We start from the raw sequence: 23,061 nt of genomic DNA, 5'->3' as shown, positions 1-23,061 counted from the left end.
TATGCAGTGCCCTTTCGCAGCCTCGCTTTTACATCTCGGTGGAACCTGCAATTGCGGTGGCCGCGCCACAAGCTAGTCCAGGGTATCAGGAAAAGAAAGATCAGAAGTCCAGCTATTTGTACTAAGAAATGTCTTTATTTTGCCAGGTGCTTAGAGGTCTCTCTATTTTGCAAGTGTTAAGAGGTCTCTCTCTTGTAGAAGGGAATAGTCTTATATATAGTCTTACAACACAGTAGAAAAACCCCAGGTGGAAGAGAGTGTGTTTTCCTCCTGCTAGATGTTGATGTCAGTGGGGCAATGTGGGGACAGTAAGCCAGGACTAGAAAATAGGATGCAACTGTGGCTATCAGCTGACAAACAACTCAGAGATCCTGTGGGGGCTAGGCCGGATTCCTCTGTGTAGCTTTGGAGCCTATCCTAGCACTTGCTCTGTAGACCTTCCAAGTGCTGGGATTAAAGGTATACGCCACCAATGCCCAGCTTATTCAGTCTCTAATGGACCTGAAAATATCCTCTTGTATATGGTCCTGTTTTCAAAAAGAGGCTGACCCAGTGTAAACATTTTTTCATTCATTTTATTTAAAAAAAAACTACTCCAGATAGGAGAATGCCAATATAAAACAACCTCTGTTATGAGGACTATAATTACATTATTACATTAAAATATTATAATCCTTTGTGTTCTGTAAATTCATAGTAATGAGTCTAATTGTCACTACTGGAAAATCAAATCTATAGAGTGAAGAACAAGCATATAGCTTAACTCTTCACTTTAGGTCCGATAGAAGAAAATGCTACATTGACCCTGTTCTTGCAGGACCACCTCTGCTGCTTAACAATTGGTTCAGAAAACCTTACTTTCTTTTGCTTTGGGTGAAACATACAGAGGAATTACATTATTGTAGGCACAGTGGGAACTCTGAGTAAGATTTCTTTTACCCCACCATAACCAAGAACAGAAACATACAAGACCTAACAGAAGTTGTTTTACATTGGCATTCTTCTACCCGTGAAGTTCGTGATGACAAATAAATAATTGCCATATTTCTATCAATATAACAGTCTCCATCAGTACTTACTGGGTCATGCGCCTTCCTTGCTGAGCCATAACAATGAAGTGAAAATCTGAAGAGCCCTCCATTTTCTGTGCCCAGTGAATTCTCAGTTTCTGTCCTAAAGATGAATATGATTACAAAGAGGTGATTCTCAATGTGAAGGCTGTGGTTGAAGACACATAGATATTCACAGCTAATTGAGCTACTGAGAGGAATGACTACCATAGCTGGTTATTGTCTCTCTATGGCCCACAAAATCTCACTAACAGAGCTAATTACCCAAATTGGTCAATGTTCTCCGGGTCTCTAGGGAGTGGCTGCAATTTATGGGAGGGGAAGAGAAGAAAGGAGAAAATATTTTTCTATATGGAGACTTGTATTTTACATATATATGTGTGTGTGTGTCTGCGTGTATGTGTGTGTGTATTTAACCATTATATAATATATATGCACACACATATATATATGAATGTCTCACTTGATATTATTCAATTTCAGTAGGATAAAACGTATTTTTATACACCTAGTACTTTCACCACATCAGAGACTCACCTCAATGACATCAATTATATCTTCATTGCTTTGAAGCAAACAACAGCAGATAACTCCAGGAACTGTCTATTTCTTTCCAAATGGAAAATATCTACTCCAGTTTTAGAATGTACATTCTCTCTACTCTCATGTTATGAACATTATCATTTCACTGTGAATAGGATGAGTAACTCAAACAATAAGAAACCAAAATATGTGATCAAAATGTTATTTGCAATTAAGTACACCTGTTAAATGTATTCAGTCATTTGGTAATTACTTTTATTGTTTGAGATTATTGTATAATAACATAATCCCCTCTTTCTTTCCTACCTCCAAACCATAACACATGCCATTCTTTCTTTTTTAAGATTTGTTGCCTCTGTTTTCATTAATTGTTGATATCAATCTATGTAACTCTCATCTATCTATCTATCTAACTACATATCATCTATCTATAGGTCTATATATCATCTACGTATAATTATATTAGATTAAATTAGTTATATTCAACTTAAGAGCTTTCTCTTGGAACTGTTATACAGGAAAATGTACTCATGTAAAGATAGTGTAAATTCAAAGTACTCAGAATTCACAAACAATAGTATATTTTTCTATGTAATCTGTTATTTTATGTATTTCAGTATTAGTGTTAGAACATAAGCATTCATGTTAGATATTCTTAATTTTGATAATGTTTACTACAGATGAAAGTTAAACAGCTATGTTCCATTTTTGAATTATCGGGAATTTCTCACTTGTGTGATACATCATAGGCATGATAATTTTGGAAAGAATGCCCAAAGAGTGAATGTGATGCTAAATCATATTGTAACTGAGTTGATAACACATTAAACAAAACATTTGAAGTCACTGTGCTTCACTGAGAGGCAAATGCACTTGTCAATGGAAACCAGAGTATGTCAGGGACAATAGGTACTATGTTACATGCTCCTTCAAAGGCATTAGGCACATACCACACAACACAAAGCATGTTTATAGATACCAAAACCAACATTGAAATATGAAGATTCGTAAGAAAAACTGCAACCAGTTGGATGGTTATAGTTTTTTTGTAAATGACCATTATTTCTAGAAGAATGAAATAGACCTGAAGCAAAGTAATCCCCAAACCCTACTCCCTAAAATAAAACAAGAAATACCACAGGAAGTAGGTATTTAAATCTGAGGTATAAAAAATGTGTATCCCAGAGTCCTTGGAAATGTCATCCATACTCATTTTTCCATATGATACATATCCTTTTATATTATTATATCTACTTTCTCCTGCATTCGTGAAATTAATTCTAGGGTGCAGTTCTGTGTGTTAATGATCCAAAAGATACATCACCTCACCGCCCATCAGAAGATGTGTGCATAACTTGAATGTGATATATACATTAATGAGATTTTATTATCTTTGGTTCCTGTGGAATTGTCCTCACAGACATCTGGGTGCTAGGAATGGAAGCTGGGACTGCAGATGAGCGCCCAGTGATCTGAACCTCTGAGTACCCTCTCCAGCCCCTCTGACCCACTTTCAATAAAGTGAAATAGAATTCCACACACAGGACATCAGAAATTTTTGGATCACATCAGCATCCTATAAGAAAGCTGCAGGAATCTTGTGAGCGGGCCTAAAAGAGAGGCTTTGTGTGTTGCAACTGACAGAGCTGGAGGAGTGTGTGTTCCTAAGCACTTTAGAGTCCAGGCAATCTCATCATGACCTCAAGATGCTTGACAAGGGGCTACAATATTTGCTGTTTCCCCATCTGGGTTTTGGTCTTGCTTTGGTCTGTTCATTTCATTCCCTGTTGTGCTGTGAATCTCTTTTTTTTTTTTTCCTTCTGAAAGAGGAACGTTCATTCTCTGCCATTGTATGTTTAAAATGTAACAATCTCATTTAAGGATAAGGGAGAGTAGTTGCCATTAACTAATAATTGAATAAACTAGTTGTGGTTAATTGAGAATGGTATCCATATCTTCCCAGTTTCAAATGCTAGTTTACTCAGTTAGTGGAACTGTTTGGGAAGGAGGAGAGGTATGGCCTTTTTGAAAGTGTCGTGGAGATGGGTTTTGAGACTTCAAAACCTTCTGACCATGTGCAGTGTGCTCTCTATCTCTTGCTTGAAATTCAGTGTGAGCTCTCATTTTTTCCTTCTGCCATGTGTTTACTGGGCCATGGTGGACTCTAATCCTCTGGAACTGTAAGCCCAATTTAATGCTGTCTTTTATAAATCACATTGGACATAGTGTATTTCATCACAGCAGTAGAAAGGTAACTATACAGAAGCGTTCTGTGGGAGATCAGAACCCAGAAGAATCTCGCCGTCCAAATATAGAAACCAGGGAGGAGCTTTTTTTTAACTTTAGCACTAGCAGGTAGCATAAATATCATGCCTTTGAGAGTCAGAGTGATCCCAAGATTGACGAGTCTAGACTTCCATGAGGAAGCAACCCTGCTAAGAACAGTTTCCTTAATATATAACCAGACCAATATCAAATTATTTGGAAAGTCTTTCTTCTGTAGAAGACTGTCATGCTAGGAATGATGGCCCAAAGGTGCAAGATTAAATAAATATACCTGAGTAAATTAAAGACTCAACATGTATTATGCATCATAGTGTAATTAGTGAACCAAGGTCACCTGGGTATCAAAAGAGACCCCATCTCAAAAAAAGAAAACAAATCAAAATTATTTATACACCTTTAAATTTTTTAGGTGTTTTTGCGATGGGACTTACTTTGAAAGTGACTATGTCAACCACCACGGCCTCAAATTGATGGATATCAGCTTCCCTTTGCCTCCCAATGATGGATTAATGACACGTGCTACACACTTGGCAATATACATTTTTGAAAATGATACAATGGCACCAGTGGAAGACACCTGAAATGACTTTAAGAGGTATTTTATTGTCTTACTTATCCAACACTCCTATTCTTGTATGTTATTAAGTTTTGTTCTTTTCCTGTGTGTGTGTGTGTGTGTGTGTGTGTGTAGACTATGTAATTCAGTCTTTAAGTTTCACAGAGATCTTTCTGCTTCTGTGTTCAGATTATTGGCACTAAAATGCACCGCCACACACAGCTTTAAATATAATTGTTATGGTACAAGTCTCCTCTTCTTACAATGAACAGGGAGGCCAGAAGATGGTGTCAGAACCCCTGATACTGGAGTTATGGATAGGAGCTTCTGTATGTACTGGGAATGGAATCTGGGTGCTCTGAAAGCATCTCCAGTACTCAAACTGCCAACCCTCTATTGCAGGAAGTTTATAAAGGCAAAAAAAAAAAAAAAACCAAGGTTAAGCAGAGGCATGGGGGTCACAAATTGGTTAGTCATTTATCTTGGGAGGGGATTGAAGAATTTATATAAAATTATCCCCAGGTCCTCTCGCAGTCAGGCAGCTACAGTTATCTGTTCTTCCAAGGATAAAGAGCTAACATAGCTTGGGGGTCAATTCCTTTCTCAGAGGACTGGGCATTTAGGCACGAGTCATTTGTCATACACAGGCCAAGGGGTCAGATACCTCTAGGCATCCTTTGAACCAAGCAGGCAGCTCTGGCCTCTCAATGTCACAGAGTCCCCTCTTCTTCCATCAGAGCTTAGTAGTGGAGGGCTACCCAGTACATGAGATACCATTTACAATAAAAATAACTCCAAATAGATCTTACATGTAAATGTCAAGTGCAAAGTGCAGAACTTCTAGAAGATACTTGAAAGTAGGCCTCTTTGAGTTTTGCAACCTGCACAGATCTTGGGAGAGTTCTCTAAGGGCCTGATGTATTGAAAAAGAAACAGCTCCATTTCTAAAACCAGGAATATGCTTGGGAGGGTTGGTAATGGTCTGGGGTAAGGCCTTTGGGAAGGGGTTGCTTCAGATCCTGAGTACCAAAGTCTTTCCTCACATGGGGCTGTGGTTATCAGTCCCAATCACACTGTGGACTTCATTTATAATGTTCTTGAGTTACCCATGTTTCTCTAGTGTAATGTTGTGTGGTTAGCCTCCTTCTGAATTTGTATACTTCCTTTTAAAACTGAATCTATTGATTTACATTAGCAAGAGACTTGCTGTGTTTGGGTGGTGGACTTAGCCCTTCTGGTTCCTTTCCCGGCTTGAGAGGCAGTGGCAGCAGCCCAGGATGGTTTTCATGGAGAAGCTGTCAGCCTGCAAGGCGCTGCCTGATGACATGGCACTGCTTGATGACATGGTGCCGCTGACAACAACTGTTGAGGGGAGCCAGAGTCTGCAGTCACACACAGAATATATCTTCAGGGTGCAAAGAGGAATTTCCACAGAAAACAGCTGGTGGATTGCTAGAAGATATAGTGACTTTGATTTATTAAACAACAGCTTGCGGATTACAGACCTGAGTCTGCCTCTTCCTCCTAAGAAACTGACTGGAAACATGAGCCATGAATTCATAGTTGACAGACAGAGAGGCCTGCAGAGCTACTACCTTAATGTTATCACGGCAAATCATGTCTTGTTCCATTGTGAGCTGCTAAAGAAGTCCCTAGGCCACAACAACTATTCTGCAAACGACACTGAGATTGCCTTGCAAAAGGATTCTATGTTCTTCTGATCACAACCCGAGTGGGAGCTGGTAGAGCCACTGAAAGATGGATTTCTTGATGAAAATTAAAAACCAACCAGAGGAACGACTGGTGTTGAGCTGGGCTGATCTTAGCCCAGACATGTACTCATCAGATAAAGATTTTCAGTGTGTAATCAGATTTCTGCCTTTCTGTGTGCACCCTTACATGTATCGGGTTACCTTTGCCATGGCTAATGCATCCTCAGCATTGCTGACTAGAGCCTTTAATGAAAAGGAACGTTGAAGGATCTGATCTACAAGGCAAAACCAAAGGACCCCTTCCTAGAGAAGTACTGCAATCCTAAGAAAATCCAGGGCCTTGAACTCCAGCAAATAAAAACATGGACAGCAGATGTTAGAGACATTGGGAAGTGTAGATGTCCACTTCTTTTGGCCACTTACTGCGTGGAATGACTTAGGGAGGATCCACACACTCTGTGCCTGTCGGCCCCTTTGCTTCTGCACCATCTGTAGCTGTGATGGCCATGTTGGAGTCTGTGTTGTCTTGGGAAGCCCGTAAAAATGGCATACCTACCTTCTCCCAGCTCTTACAGATGCCATCATTTACTGACATTTTACTAACAACTTCTGAAAAGGCACAGCTTAAGATTCCCCCAAAATTAAAGAGTCCTTGCCAAAGAATGTACAGAAAAGAGACTCACTGAAGATCAGAAGCAGACTCTCCAACATTGAAGACTAACGACAGCTCAGTCACACCTCAATCTGAGGAGGGAAGGAAAGGAAGAAATCAGAAGAAATGCAAACAATCTGCTGTTGAAAGCAGTGAAGAACAGCAGGTGATGCACACTCCAGGAACTCGGGATCTGGGCCAGCCCCCAACCCCATTTCCGTCCTCTCCAGCCCCACCCTCCACAGCATCTCCCCCCCCCCCCCCCACTCCTCCACCACCGCCTTCACCTTCAGGTCCCTCCCTCCACCACCTCAGGCACAGAGATGCCTGCCCTGCTCCTCCCCCAGGCTGCGAATGGTGTGAACCATGAGGCTTTGTTCAACTCCATCCAGAATTTCCAAAAGGGAAATTAGACGAAAGCCAAAACCTGTGATCACAGTGCTCCTAAGATTGGATGTTTCCTGTTTAAGCTGGAAGGGCAAGCTCTTTGTCTGTTCCCCTCCCCCAAGTCCCTCTTCCTAGGTGAGTCCTTGCAAAGCCCCCCCACCCCTGGGGCGAGTCCTTGCAGAGCCAGGACAGCCTGTCTTGCCATATACTCTAGTAAGAGTCTTTTCAAGATGAAAAAGCTCTCCAAGTAGAATCAAGTGGAGGCAGCACTTAACATTTTGCTCCCTTCATGACTCGGGTGGGCTTCTTTTGGGGCAGCAGCCTATGGGAATCATTATTTTCACCAACTGAAGAAAAATGACAGAAAAACAAAAGCAGTGGCAATATTCTGTCACAGTAGTGACTGACCTATTGCCCCCCCACACACACACACACACTCATCCCATCAGAAGCGTTCTCCTAGCTAGTTCCTCCGAAGCTTCTGTGGTTGTTTCTTAGGTAGTTCGCCACAGACGCTAAAGCTGCAACAAGGCTGTCACACTGCTGAGGCAGAGGCAAGAGCTCTCCTCATTCTCTTTCACGGGGCAGGGGGCATCTCACTGTGGCTGAGAGGAGCCACACAGGATTCATAGTTCTCTTCGGCTAGAATGCACCAAAGCAGACAGAAAAACATTCACCTCTTGCCAGTTAAAGGAATGTCTCAGTCGTCAGCATTTAGGTCCAGGTTGGGGTAGAAGGATAGTCAGTATTACAAGTGAATCTGGCATCTATGCCAACCACTTCCGATTTAACTATTCAACTTCAGTTTCTGTTTTGATATTACTATAATTTGCTTAAACCTTTAAATAAAATGCACTTTAGAGGATTATAAAAATCCATTTTAGAATTCAATAGTGTTTGTTACTATGCACTTTAAAGGATTTATAAATAAAATCCATTTTAAAATTCAGAGAATGCTACTATCCAGAAAGAATGCCATTGTGTATAGTTTCATGTAATCTGTGATACATATTCAGTTGTTTTTGGGGGGACTGGTTGTTGCTTTTTTGTTTTTTGTGTTTTCGAGACACAGTTTCTCTGTATTCCTTTGGAGCCTCTCCTGGACCTCGCTCTGTAGACCAGGTTGGTTTCAAACTCAGAGATTCGCCTGCCTCTGCCACCGGGCTGCTGGGATCAAAGGTGTGCACCACCAATGCCGGGCAAAAACAATTATTTATTCTATGTGCATTTGTCTATGTGTTTTGCCTGCATGTATGTCTGTGTGAAGGTTACAAACCATTGCGAGCTTCCATGTGGGTGCTGGGAATTGAAACCAGGGCCTCTAGAAGAGGAGACAGTACTCTTAACCACTGAGCCATCTCTCCAGCCCCTGTATTTTTTATTAAAGTAAATTATGACACGAAAACAGAGCGAGAGTGAGAGAGAGCGACTGAGAGACTTGCTTTTGAGTTTGGCACAAACCTCCCTGCAATCTGGGAGAGCCCTGTCCTGCATGGGCAGCCGGGACTGGTAACCCCTGCACACCGTTTCTTCAGCTCACCGCGGTGCGTCACTCAGGCTCCATTGGCTAGTGTGCTGTCACTCAGGCCTCACGAGCCAATCGTGCGCTCCAGCGGACCCCCATGGGAGGGGCTTTCCTGGAACCCGGTGTCTGGCTCAACTCCTCTGCTGCGGAAGTCGGAAGTTGTCACCTGTGCTACACTGCGGGCTCCGTGGTGGAGAGACTCCGGGTCAGCTCTGCGGCCGCACCATGGTGAGTGAGGGGCCGCCGTCCCCAGGCGGGGTAGAGCGGCCGGCCGAGCCTCGCGAGCCTGTGGAGTGGGCTCCCACGGCTGGGTGGGAGACACAGAGCGCGGCGCGCTCCTGCCTAGTCCTGCGTCGTCCTGGGTGGTCCTCGCAACTTCCTGCGCCTCTTAATAACTTCGCCCCCTGGGGGCGGAACTGTGCCTAGAAATACCCTTGTTGTTGACACCGCCGTGAAATGCTAGTTCCCGTAGTGCTTAGTTTGTCCCAAGTGGAGAGGCATCACCAGACTTGCCAAACTCGGAGATCCCTGGTCTCTCCGGTATCTTCCAGAAGTTCTCCACTTTCTCAACATTTAGGTTTAGGATCCGTCTGTAGTTAGTTTTGTGGCGCTTGTAAACGGTATCTCCTGTGTAGTGTACCACTGCAAACGTGTGGCGTAGAATAGAATTGATGGTATAAGGATTTACCAATTCTTAGGAGACATTAACAATGTAGATAAGGGAGGGATGACTTCCAAATACCCCCAAAGATAAGCAGTGTGTGAACCAGGCCTGTTAAAGATTAGCATGATAAAACGCTAACCTTCATTGTTAGAGATTGTGATAAGATGCAATTGCTTGTTCACCAGGATTAACTGGGCCACTAAGCTACATTCTCATAACAAAGGATACAGCCCTGATTTTCAGCCAGCCAAAAGGCCCACCTCCCCATCAAACACCTCTGACAGGCTGCTCAGGGGAATCATTACAGGGTCACGACCAACATTAAGTCCTGGTGTGCTGTGAAGGTGTGTTAATTCTAGAACAGCTGCATCTCCAGCCTTCTTGAAAAGCAGTTTTGAGTCAAGCTCTCCTATGTTGAGTGAGTTGGGCTTGATCCCTGTCTGCAGTCCACAGGGCATTGCCTTTGCTGTTCTCACTGCCCAGCCTGAATTCTTGGAGCACACCCTACAGAACAACAGAGTTCTAAAATGACCAGTTTGAGTCACATAGTGTTCTGTCCATTGCAGTAACAGGAGAAGGATTTGTGTGTGGAGCATGGCTTCTCCCTTCAGACCAGAAGAGGAGGAACAGTGTACTGTGTGCACTGCAGGGAGATAGACTAGACAGTAGCTAGGTCACAGGCTGAAGTTTAAGGCAGTGAGCTGCAGGGGTCCCCATCATAAGGAAGGACCTGATAGAATTTCCCAGTGTGTGTTAATTCCTTCCATGTGAATAGAGATAGACAGAATGGGTGGGTGTACAGTTTAGAGAGCATAGCTTGAACTTCTTAGTATTCAGTTTCCATTGAGCAAACTCTCCTATGCAGATCTGTGTTAAGTCAGCTCAGAGGCTTGAGACACAAGCCATTGGCTGTAACTCCATGTGTCAGCTTACAGAACTCAGTTGCTATTATTAATGGCATTCTCCCTACCAGGCAAGTGATAACTCCATTTCAAAGTCAGTATAGCTAAGTGTTCTTCCCATTATTTTTATCATTTTAAAAAGTCAATTATTGGTATCCTTTTTTAAATTTCATTTTCTTTCAATGCATTACTGCTCTGATCTCCGTCTGTTTGTATTTTCCAGAGTTCCCTGGTTTAAGAATTTCATTCCATTTTTTCTTATATGCTGTTTGTTTGTTTATTTATATCAGTTTAGAGCTGTGGTTCTCAACCTGGGGGGGTCACAGCTGTCTTTCAGGGGTCAGCAATCAAATGATCCTATCACAGGACTGGCCTAAGACCACCAGAAAACACAGATATTTGTATTACAATTCTTAACTGTAACAATAATATAGTTATGAAGTTGCAGCGGTAATAATTTTAATGTTGGGAGGACACCACATCTCTAGGAACTGTATTAAAGAGTCACAGCTTAGGAAGGTTGAGAACTACTGGTTTCGATCTCCTGCAGCTCAGACTTGCTTCACACTATATAATTGAGAATTGCTTTGAACATCTAATGCTGCCCCGTGCTGGAAAGACAGTACTATTCAGGTACCACATACCAAAACTAAATCAATTTCATAACTAGCTACTAGTTAATCATAGTGATCTGGAGGACTGTACAGACAGGAAGCGATATGGCTGGGTGGAGAGAGGAACATAAGGCAGAAGCAGATAGGAGCTCAACCTCATTTCAGTCTGAGGATTTTTATAGAGGTAAGAACTGCTTTGCTTGTCAGATCTTTCAGTTTTCAGCCCCTAACATTTGACTCTGGCATTTTATTAAGATCAATTAATGCTTCAGTGTCCCTTCCCTCTAAGCCACCAATGCTACCTCCACCATTAAACTATAACAAGGCAGGCCTGTTTGAGATTAGAGGGCAGGATGTAACTGTTCACCAGGATTAACCAGAAATTTGTCTCCAAACCAAAACAAGAGAGAAAACCCTGACTTACCACCAGTTACTAGTCCCATCCGTACTCTTATCGAGCTGCTCAATGGAGCATTACAGGTGTAGGACCAGCACAAAGGTCAGGTGTGGCATGAACATGCATTCTTTGGGAAAGTGTAGTTATGCCAGATGGGCAAGACAGCATTGGGTAACGAGTCTTGGAAAAGGAAAAAGTGATGTTTTCCCTAAGCCCCTCATGTATGGAGAAGGAACAGCTCCTCTCCATCCTAGGAACATGTGTGGCAGAGTCAGTAGCAGTGGGACCTAGACCTTGGGAGCTTACTAAGACTGAGGTATAGAACAAGAACAGCTTCTCCTTTAAAGCCTGGAATACACTTGGGAGAGCTGGCAGTGGTCTGGGGCCAGGGCCTTTGGGGAGGGGTTGCTTCAGATCCTGAGAACACAACTCTTGTTACCACATGGGGCTGTGATTATCAGGCCCACACCCACTGTCTGCTTGGTAAATAAGGTTCTTCAGATACCCTTTGTTCCCCTTAGGCTATGTTGTTTATGCTTCTGAATTTTCCCCATTGTATGTTTCTGCCGGCATCATAGAAGCCCCTCATTCCTTTCATTTCCAGCCTGGAAGTAGTATACGAGATGCTATTTTTCTTAAGAAACTTGCTTGACATAAGACAGCTTGTGCAAGACCTCCTGACACCAGCTGTTATCTTTTCTATCCTCTAGTTGCCTTGGAACCTCCCCCTTCCCACCCTAGGGTCCTGTCACTGAAGAAAGACCTGCTGTTTCAGGCCACTGAAGCACTTGAATAATTCTTTTCTGTGTAAATCTCCCATCTGGCTAGAATTTCAGTCTCATGTCCCTATTTAAATTGTTCAAAGTATAACCTGAACCTAAAAGAGACTTAAGGATGACAGCATATGTGGAATGTAAACTCCGTTCTAGGCTGGCTCCTTGTTGGGCAGGATCCAGAGCTGAGTGCATACTATTACTAATGAGATTGTACCTCATCATTCTTAAATGTGTGGAGTGTTTTCTCCTTAGGAATGCATATTAACTCTACCTGTAGCCTTTTCAAAAAATGTTTCTGAGACAAGCTCTCTTATGTTGACTCATGTGACCTTGATCTCTGTATGACCTTGATGTCGACTGGTTAAACCTCCTAAATTTTTATATTTAAGGGCTATACCAATACAGACTTTTAAAATTACCCATTTGAATCATGTAGTGGACTGTCCATTGCAGTAACAGGAAAAGTACTTGTTATTTTGGTTTTGGTTTTTTGGTTTTGCGAGACAGGGTTTCTCTGTGGCTTTGGAGGCTGTCCTGGAACTAGTTCTTGTTGACCAGGCTGGCCTCGAACTCACAGGGATCCGCCTGCCTCTGCCTCCCGAGTGCTGGGATTAAAGGTGTTCACCACCTCCCGGCTCTGGAAAAGTACTTGTATATGAGTATTTTGTTGAGTATTTTTGTATCAGTGATCATGAGGGAAATTGGTACATAATTCTCTTTGTAGAATCCTTGTGTGGTTTGGGTATCAGGGTGACTGCGGCCTCATAAAATGAAATTAGCACTGTTCTTTCTGCTTTTATTTTGTGAAGTAATTTGAGACTATTGGCAATAAGTCTTCTCTTTGAAAGTCTGGCAGAATTCTGTGCTAAAACCATCAGGCCCTAGGCTTTTTTGGGGGGTGGGGGTTGGCTTTTAACAACAGCCTCTATTTCCATAGGGTTTATAGGCATATTTAAATGCTTGTCTGATTTTGAGTTAATTGGGGTAGGTGGTGTCTATCAAGCAAGCTATCATTTCTTTTAGATTTTATAAAGTATGACCCAATAATATTTTGGAGTTCCTCAGTATCTTCTCAGTATTGTTTGCTATGTCCCACTTTTTCTTTCTGATTTTGTTAATTGTGGCATTTTATGTCTGTGTTTGGTAAAGGGTTTGTCTATCTTGTTGATTTTTCTCAAAGAGTCAACTCTTTGTTTCATTGATTCTCTGTGTTATTCTCTTTGTATATATATATTTTTTGTTTGTTTCGGCCCTCAGTTTGATTATTTCCTGCCATCTACTCCTCTTTGATTGCTTCTTTTTGTCCTAGAGCTTTCAGGTGTGTTGTAAATTTGCTAGTAGATCTCTTACATTTTTTTATGTAGGTACTTAGTGCTCTAAACTTTCCTCTTAGCACTGCTTTCATTGTGTCCCCTAAGTTTGGGTGTTGTGCTTTCAATTTCATGAATTCTAGGAAGCCTTTAATTTCTTTCTTTATTTCTGCCTTGACGATTGCATGGGAATCAAGATTCACTAGACTCAGTACAGGTTAAATGAAGTTTATTCAGGGAGAAGGCACATATATAAGCAGATGTCCACCACAAGTTCCCACACCAAGGATCACACCAGCTGCCCTCTGTGACCTGACCGGAAGCAAGAGACCACCTGTCCCGGACCCTAGACCTAAACCCACTGTCTGTCACATCCATACCTGTGACCATACCCACAAGGGCATGGTCAGTGCCATAGGTACGTGCTAAGTGGGTATCTCACTATACTTGACCATTGGTAATTCAGTAGAGAACTGTTCAGTTCCCATGAGTTTGTAGGCTTTCTGTTGTTTCTGTTATTGTTGAAATCCAGTTTTTATCTGGAGCAGTCTGATAGGATGTAGGTGGATATTCCAATTTTCTTGTATCTGTTGGGACTTGCTTTGTGATGGAATATGTAGTCTATTTTAGAAAAAGATTTGTGAGGTGTTGGGAAGAAGGTATATTCTATTGTGTTTGACTGGAATGTTCTGTAGAAATCTAGTAAGTCCTTTTGGTTCATTATGTCTGTTCCAGTATTTCTCTGTTTAGTTGTTTTATTGTCTGGATGACCTGTCCTTTGGTGAGAGTGAGGAATTGAAGCCTGCCACTATCAATGTGTGACCATCAATATATGATTTATTTAAGCTTTAGTAGTTTCTCTTACAAATATGAATGTTCTTGCATTCAGGCCATGGATGTTAAGAATTGAAACATCATCTTAGTAGATTTTTCCTCTAATGAGTATGTAGTGTCTATTAACATGCACATGCCTGTGTGTGTGTGTGCACGCACACACACACGCACACACACATACACACACACATAGACAGAGAGACAGACACAGAGACAGAGAGAGTATCCAAGTCTATTTTGCTAGACATTAGAATTGCCACACAAGCTTGCTTTTTAGGACCTTTTGCTTGGAAAATTGTTTTCCAACCCTATATTCTGAGGTAATCTCTATGTTTGATATTCAGATGTGTGTCTTGTATACAGCTAAAGGATGGATTCTGATTTTGTATCCATTCTGTTAGTCTTCATCTTTATATTGGCAAGTTGAATCCATTGCTATTTAAAGATATGAATGACCAATGATGATTAATTCCTGTTGTTCTGTTGTTGTTGGTGGTGGTGTGTGTGTGTGTGTGTGCGTGCATGCTTCCCTTTTGGTTTTGCTGTTGTAAGATTATTATTTCATATACTTTCATGGGTGTATTTAACCTCCGTGTGTTACAGTTTAGTTTTGTTATTTCTTATAGTAGCTTCTGTATGGCTGGGTCTGTAGATAGATATTGTTTGGATTTGAATGTATCATGCAATATCTTGATGAGTGTGGTTGTCTTAGTTAGGGTTTCCATTGCTGTGAAGAGACACCATGATCAAGGCAACTCTTGTGAAAGAAGACATTTCATTGAGAGGGAGGCTTACATTTTAGAGGTCCAGCTCATGATCATCATGGTGGAGAGCATGTCAGAGTGCAGGCAGACATACTGCTGGAAACATCTTTATCAGAAGGCAACAGGAAGTGGACTGTCACTGAGTGAAGCTTAAGCAAAAATTACTTCAAAGCCTGCCTCCACAGTGACACAGTTCCTTCAAGGCCACCCCTCTTAATAGTGCCACACTTATGGGGGTCAGTTATATTCAAACTACCACACTAACTAATGTCTGGTTAACAATGAGGCCCTTACTTGTGCTTGCTCGCAAGAGGGATACCCAACACTGCCTGGATGGCCAGGAACCAGATACCTAGGGTAGAGTAAAACATGACTGGACCAAAAAAAAAAAATTCAGTGAAATGATTCCTAAGGATATTCTGTTATATTTATAGATTGGTGCCTTACCCAGTCATCTGTGACCCTTCCTCTGGAAACAGATGAGAGCACTTGCAGAGACCTACAGCTAGACATTATGGATAGAGATATTAAAATTGGAGGTCTCCATTTGGTCCTTCCCCTTGGAGTTTGAGAACCCCAGCAGAAGACGGGGAGCAAAGATTGTAGGAGTCAGAGAGATTATGGTAACCAAGAGTAGAAGGTCTGTTGAGTCAAATCACCAGGATCCAAATGGGCTCACAGAGACTGGAATGGCAAACGTGGAGCCCGCATGGGTTTGCACTAGGTCCTTTGTGTATATGTTAGAGCTGTTAGCTTGGTGATTTTGTGGGACCCATAACAGTGGGGTTGGGAGTGTCTATGATGTTTTGCCTGCCCTTAGCACTCTTCTCTTCCTACTCAGTTCCCTCTTCCAACCTCAGTATGAGGGTTTGTGCTTTGCCTTCTTGTATCTGCTGTTATGTTTGGCAGGTGTCTTTTGGAAGCCTGCTCTTTTCTGAAGGGAAATGGAGGAGAAGTGGATCTGGAGGCGAGGGGATGGGGAGGGGTCTGGGAAGAGTGGGTGAAGGGGGTACTGTTGTTGATATGTATTGTGTGAGAAAAACTATTTTCAGAAGGTGGCGGCTTTGAGGGAGAAATGATTTTTCCATGTACAGCCCTCGTGAAAGAGTGAGACGGGAGGACTGGGAGCATGAGGGAAAGAGCGAAAGGCTGTTAAGATAGTGAAGAACTTGAGCTGAGGGTTAGGGTTTGGGGTTGCATAGTAGGCCACCAGGTGGGGGATCATAGAGTTGACACCATTGGAGCAATGGGTGATAAAAAAAAACTCAGAAATTGCGTGAAAGATGGTTACAACGAGGCATGCAAGGAACAGGGGGACTGCTATAGACTGCATTGTAATCCTTGGTCTTGTAAAATTGATCTTACCACAGTCCTATGTTAAATAGGTTCAGTGTTTTACAGTTCCAAGTCTCCAAAGAAGCATCCATAGAAAACTCCCAACAGATGTACCATAGAAGACTCACGGAAAATGATAAGGGGGGGAGACAGGCTATTTGAAAGGCAAGCATATTAGCAAAAGAAATTGCCAAGCTGAGCAATTTATGTCAGAGAATCAGCATTCCTTCAAAAAATGGCTGGAATGTGTAACACTAGGCAAAGGCTTTTAATTTAGTATATCAAGCATTTCTTGAAATTGTCAAACAATCAAAACATGCAATAAGAGTATGTGGCTATACCATATCTAGAATGGACTTAATCTTGCCTATAATAGAGAATTTTTCAGTGTGTGCACTTGTACAATGAAAACTTCAAACATCTGATAGACCACTAAAGATCCAATCACTTTGCAGCATGAAATAAAAATGAGCAAATCCAGCAGGAAGAATGTGTGACTATAAGCATATGGATGTATGCTTGTGAACACAAAGGGCCGTTGCATACAAATTGAGGAAAGTATAGGTCAGATCCAAGCAGATAAAAAAGGAGACTGCTTAGCTACAGATTTACATGAGACCTTTGTTCTCTGAATAAGAGTACATGGGAGAGCATGGGTGCATCTAAATATTAAGTGTATTATTGAAACATTATAGTGTAAGACATTGTGATATGCCAAGTTTAAAACTTTGCAGTGTGTCTGTGGAGATTGTTGGTACCTTCTTGAGCCTTAATAAATATACACATAAATTAAAACAAGATGATTCCTTAAAGAGAGAAGGTATGCCTGTGTTCTACATTGGAAGCCTAGGATGGTCCCCAAAGGGTAAGACTCTATGCAGTAAGTCTTTAATGTATGGAAGGAGTAGGCAAAATGATTCTTTTTCCTGAAAGCCTCTTATACAGAAGATGCTGCAGCTGTGGTCCAAGCAAGGCAGGCTTGACCCCAATCTAGAAGCCAAACATGCAAAATCATGTATGTTGTCCTAGTTCCACAAAAAAGAATGATGCTGAATTCTTCCTCCCTGGTTTCATTTCAGCACTGTTGCAGCTACCTGTGTTTGACCGAATCTGAACCCTAGTGTGGGAATTGAGAATTCATTGCATGAAGCTGTGAGGATGAAACCTGAGTTACATTTTGAGATCACATGCTGTTGAGATAGCCAAGTTTGAGACATCTGCCATAGAGAGCTGAAGTAGAAGTAGTCAAAGAGAGATTTGTGAGAAGTTAAAGTCCCAAATGTCTGAGACAGAGATACAAGATTTGGTGCTTGCACTGCGGGGATTCAGCCTTACTTTTGTCCAAAATCCTCACTATGTCTGTGGTGATATATTGTTTATGATCTAATAAAGCCACTGGAGATTAAAGTGCAAAGCTAGCCACAGCCACAGAGCCAGGCAGTGGCGATACACTTTTAATCCCAGCAGCCATACTACAGAGCCATAGAGGCCAGGCTGTGGTGGTACACACCTTTAATTCCAGAACTCGGGAGACAGAGACAGATAGATGGATCTCGTTGGTCAACATCACACTGAGCTACATGTTACCGATCCATTCTAAAAGTGAAACAGCTCACACAAAGGTGATCTCAGCACTTGAGGTGACATGCCTTTAACCCAGGGGAGGTGGACACCGGAGTGATATGACTGGACACAGAGAGGAATATAAGGCAGGAGGAGGCAGGAACTCAGGGGATTACAGTCTGAGGCTTGGTGGAGAGCAGTGCAGTCTGCATTGCACTCTGAGATTGGTGGAGACAGGATCACCCATTTTGGTCTGAGGTAGAGGAAAGAGGTAGTAGCTGAGTGCTTTGATTTTCTGATCTTCAGTGACTTTATTAGATTGTAAATGATATATCACCACATATTCTTCTCTTTTGGAATAGGAGGTATATTTTGTGCCATTGTGTGTAGGAAGGTTATATCTTGTTTTTACAAGATGTCACAATCATGAAAGTGCCTTGAATATACAAAGGATTTTTGGATATTTGAATAGTATTGGCACTGTTCAATAATATGTGAACATTGAAATGTAGATTGGTGCATTTTTCATAATAGGATGATCATAAGTCTGTAGTGACATGGGTTGTATTTACTCAGTCCAATGGCTTCTAAAATGATTTGGTGATTACATTATAACATCTGTTTTATGGAATGAGTGTGGGAAACACACTAAATTATATGAATATTTGTCAATGGAGCATGCATTTTCAATGCTATCAGTGCCACCATTTCTATTATGTATGCGTATGGGATATTTTAGGATACATTGACCTATGAGGATTTGCATGTGAACTTCACTAGGGAAGAGTGGGCTTTGCTGGATCCTTCTCAGAAAAAAAAAATCTAAAAAGATGTAATGATAGAAACATACAGGAATCTCACTGTTATAGGTAAGACTAAGCTTTCCCTCAATTTGTAAATTAACGGGACAAGTGTATCTTAGTTGTTGATGTTCTTCTGTGATTTTGTTTGTGAAAGAGGAAGAAAGTGGTGAATGAATCAGGCATTGTTCTAAGGTTCAGCAAAGACAGTAGCTTACATTTTCCCATAATTTCCAACAATATGTATTTTCTGGTACTATATTTTAGGCTACACGTGGGAAAAGCAGAATATTGAAGAACATTATCGAAGACATAGAAGGTAATTTCCACATGTACTCTGATACAAATGTGTCTCTAAAGAAATTTTAATGTGCCCTGGAAGTTTTAAGAAACAGGGACAGACTAAGTAAGCACAGCTTTAAGTGTCTTGATTATTATTAAATTCTCACAACACTATTTACCTCAATGTCAGGTAGCTGATCCAGGCTTGCAAGGCATTTCTCTAAGAAACAAGAAAAAGAAACACTAGCTTAACATATATAAAAGTTTTGTCATAGCCCTGTGAATGCCATGTTGTAAATCTTTCAATATACTTAGTTTCATGCCATTCACATATTGCAAAAGGCTTACAGATTAATTAGGGTATCATCCAAGAAATTCTAAGAAGCAAATTGTCCATAGTTAAAGTGTTGTTACTCATATTCTTGTGACTACCAAACGGGGGCAGTTTATGAGAGTCAAGCAAGTTGTCATGGAGAAATCTTTTTTTTTTAAGTTTTTTAAATTTAAATTAGAAAAAAGCTTGCTTCACATGTCAATCCCAGCTCCTTCTCCCTGCCCTCCTCCTCCTCTAGCCTCCCAACCCCTCACCCAATCCCCACTCTGTTCCCCAGGGAGGATGAGGCCCTCCATGGGGGATCTTCAGAGTCTGTCATTTCGTTCAAGGCAGGGCCTAGGCCCTGCACCAAGAGTCTAGGCTAAGAAAGCATCCTTCATTGTGGGATGGGCACCCAAAATCCAGGGATAAATACCGATCTACTACCCAAGGCCCCATAGATTGTCTAGGCCTCCTCACTGACACCTACATTCAGGGAATCTGGATCAGTCCTATACTGGCCTCTCAGCCATCAGTCTGGGATCCAAGAGCTCCCCCTTGTTCAGGTCAGCTGATTCTATGGGTTTCACCAGCTCAGTCTTGACCTGTTTGCTCATCACCCTCCCTCTCTGTCAGTTCAGTGTTTAGCTGTGGGTTTCTGCCTCTGCTTCCATCAGTCACTGGATGAAGGTTCTAGGATGGCATATAAAGTAGTCATTATAGTCATTATCAGGGAGAGGCATTTAAGGTAGTCTCTCCACTATTGCTTAGTTTGTCAGTTGGTGTCATCCTTGTAGATCTCTGGAAATCTTGCTAGTGCCAGATCTCTCCTCAAACCTATAATACTCCCTCTATTATGGTATCTCTCATCCTGTTCTCCTCTATTCTTCCCGACTCAACCTTCCTGCTCCCCCACGTCATCATAGAGAAATCTTAATCTCATACACCACATCTCTTTGAGGAACAAAGTTAAACTGTGTGAATGCAATATGAAATCCTCTTACTTATTTTTTAATACATATATCACATACCAATATGGGTATTATACTTGTGAGTATATGGAATATGGGGGAAAAAATCAATGTACCTATCTCTCTCCCAGATCAATTAGAAGATGTATAGTAGTCTGAGTAGGCTTGTTGAATGTGGCTCAAATTTACAATTAATTAGTTCCCCCACTTCTTGGGAATTCATCAATAGACTCACACTGGAGGAAAGCCAGTGTACATGAGTACAAGGAATGTGGAAACATTTCTGTTTTGTCCTGGTTCACTTTGCAAATGTATTGTATTCTCACACTGGAGGAAAATATTATGAAGACAGTCAGTGTGGTAAAGCTATGAGTTCTTCCAGTTTTCTTTAAAGATGGGAAGAAACTCATGGGGAAAGGTTACTATAAATGTGAGCCATGTACCTAATGCTTGAGCCACAACAAGTATCATCAAACACTGAAAAAAAAAATATTGAAGAGGAACTTGATAATGCCTTTAGATCTGGTTCCTCTTTACAGTTACAGCAAGTCTCTTATATGGAAGTAACACCTCATGAATATAAACCATGTGGTAAGTCTTAAGCATGTCAAACTTCCTGATTATATGAAAGACTTCATAGAAATAAAAAGATTCATCGATATAATCAATTTAGTAAAGAATTTACTCCTGCCAGGTTTCTTTGTAGGCATGAAAGAAGTCACACTGCAGAGAACCCCTATGAATGTGAACACTGTGGTACAGTCTTTGCACAGAAGAGTCATCTTCAAGTGTGTGAAAGAATTCACACTGCGGAGAAACCCTATGAATGGAAGCAATGTGGCAAAGCCTTTGCATATTCTGGTACTCTGAAATGACATGAAAGTACTCATACGGCAGAGAAACCCTTTGAATGTAAGCAGTGTGATAAAGCCTTTGTATGTCACTCTGCTCTTCAAAGGCACCAGAAAACTCATACTGGGGAGAAACCCTATGAATGTAAGCAATGTGATAAAGCCTTTTCACGTAACTGTAGTCTCTAAATCCATAATAGAACACATACTGGAGAGAAACCCTATGAATGTACTCAGTGTGATAAAACCTTTGTATCTAACAGTCATCTTCACCATCATGAAAGAATACACACTAGATAGAAACCCCATGAATGTAATTAATGTGGTAAAGCCTTTCTACATCCCAGTCACCATTAAAGGCATGAAAAATTCATACTGAAAAGATACTATCTGAATGTAATCCATGTGGTAAAGACTTTGCATGTCACAGTTATAGCTTACTACAGAAAAAGACACATGCTGGAGAGAAAATATACAAGTTTAATCAATGCGATAAAGCGTATTACAGAAAGAAACCCTATGAATTTAATCAATGAGAGTGGCATGTCTCTGACTCTTTTTGCTCTTGAGACCCTTTTCTTCCTACTGGCTTCTATCTTCCAGCCTCAACATGAAGGTTTGTGCTTGCATTGTCGCATCTTGTTGTGTTGGATTTAGCTGTTGTTGCTTGGAGGCCCACACTGTACTAGGAAATTCTAGAAGGAGTGGATCTGGGGGAGAGGGAAGTGAGAGGGTGGTGAGACCTGGGAGAAGTGGAGGAAATGTATTGTGTGACAGAAATTGTTTTCAGTAAAAAGGAGAGCACTTTCAAATACGTAAATCTCATAGGTTTAAAAAATTCTAACATTAAAAAATATTTAAGGCCTTCTGTGTACTTTTTGCAAACAAAAAAGGGAACAACCCATCGTTTTAAAAGGGGAAGAAATGTGGCGTAGCCAATGATCAATCACATTTAACAAAAGTCAAAACTAGCAGATTCAACACAAATCCTGTGTTATCTTGTCCAAGTTCTAGGACTTTTAATGGCATTCTGGACTCCAAAAAACTTAGGAAGTTCCACATTGTAATTAGTGGCATTTGAGGGGTGCTGTGGAAACATAGTGCAGTAGAAACTCCCTAGAATCTTCTATAAGGGTGATTCTAGGAAAGTCTCCAAGTAATGAGGAATAAGAAGCCTTAATTGGCCATCTTCTATGACCAGGAAAGGGTTCCTTCTAGTAGTGGGACTGGGACACTAACCCAGCCACAAAGCTCTATGCTGTGTCCTGCTTGCAAGATGTGTTGGGGCAGTGGTGCTACAAAACTTTTGGGAGTGGCCAACCAATGCTGGGTCAACTGAAGGCACACCATGATAGTAAGTTCATGCCAGTCACTGCCTTTATTGGGCAGGGACCCAGGGTAAAGCAACCCCCCCACACACACACACAAATTCAATGAAATAATTCCTAATGATAGTCTACTATACTCACAGATTGGTGCCTAGTCTATTCATCATTGGAAAGGTTTCCTTTGGCAGCTGATAGGCTCTGGAGATCCACAGCCAATCATTAGGTGGATTTCAGGAACACCACAGAAGAGGGGCACAAAGACTTGTAGGAGCCAGATGGGTTGAAGACACCAGGAGAACACAGTCCACAGAATCAACAAACCAGGGTTCATGGAAGCTCACAGAAACTGGAGTGCTGATCACAGAGCCTGCATGGCTCTGCGCTAAGTCCTCTGAATATATGTTATAGTTATTTAGCTTAGTGCTCTTGCAAGACTCCTACTCTTCTGACTCTTTGTTCTGCTCTTGCATTTTCCCATCATGTGCTGCTGGCCGTGTGGTGGACCCATAGATATCTTCTCACCAATCCATGTCTTAAGGACCCACCTGAGCTCTATGGCATCAGACATGCCATGATGTCTTCTGCCAGCCCAGGACTTCGTCGCATGCTGTCCTTTGGGTGGCTTT

General features: G+C 41.6%; 1 protein-coding gene and 1 pseudogene across 1 annotated transcript in view; both read left to right on the top strand.

The window, feature by feature from the left end:
- The first annotated feature begins 4,551 nt into the window (after positions 1 to 4,551).
- LOC110342961 lies at positions 4,552 to 8,056 on the top strand (annotated as a pseudogene).
- A 663-nt stretch (positions 8,057 to 8,719) lies between these two features.
- The window catches only part of LOC101827181 (zinc finger protein 120), a 41,452-nt gene continuing 27,110 nt past the window's right edge, over positions 8,720 to 23,061 (top strand). Inside the window, 1 exon segment of the mRNA XM_040737172.1 lies at positions 8,720 to 8,959. Within this exon segment, the coding sequence (XP_040593106.1) occupies positions 8,957 to 8,959 (3 nt within the window). The 5' untranslated portion in view covers positions 8,720 to 8,956.

This window comes from Mesocricetus auratus, unplaced genomic scaffold, assembly GCF_017639785.1.
Source record: "Mesocricetus auratus isolate SY011 unplaced genomic scaffold, BCM_Maur_2.0 Super-Scaffold_100676, whole genome shotgun sequence".
In the NCBI taxonomy this organism is placed as follows: domain Eukaryota; kingdom Metazoa; phylum Chordata; class Mammalia; order Rodentia; family Cricetidae; genus Mesocricetus; species Mesocricetus auratus.
Note: the sequence above shows the minus strand (reverse complement) of the source record. Positions and strands in the feature narration are given on the sequence as shown.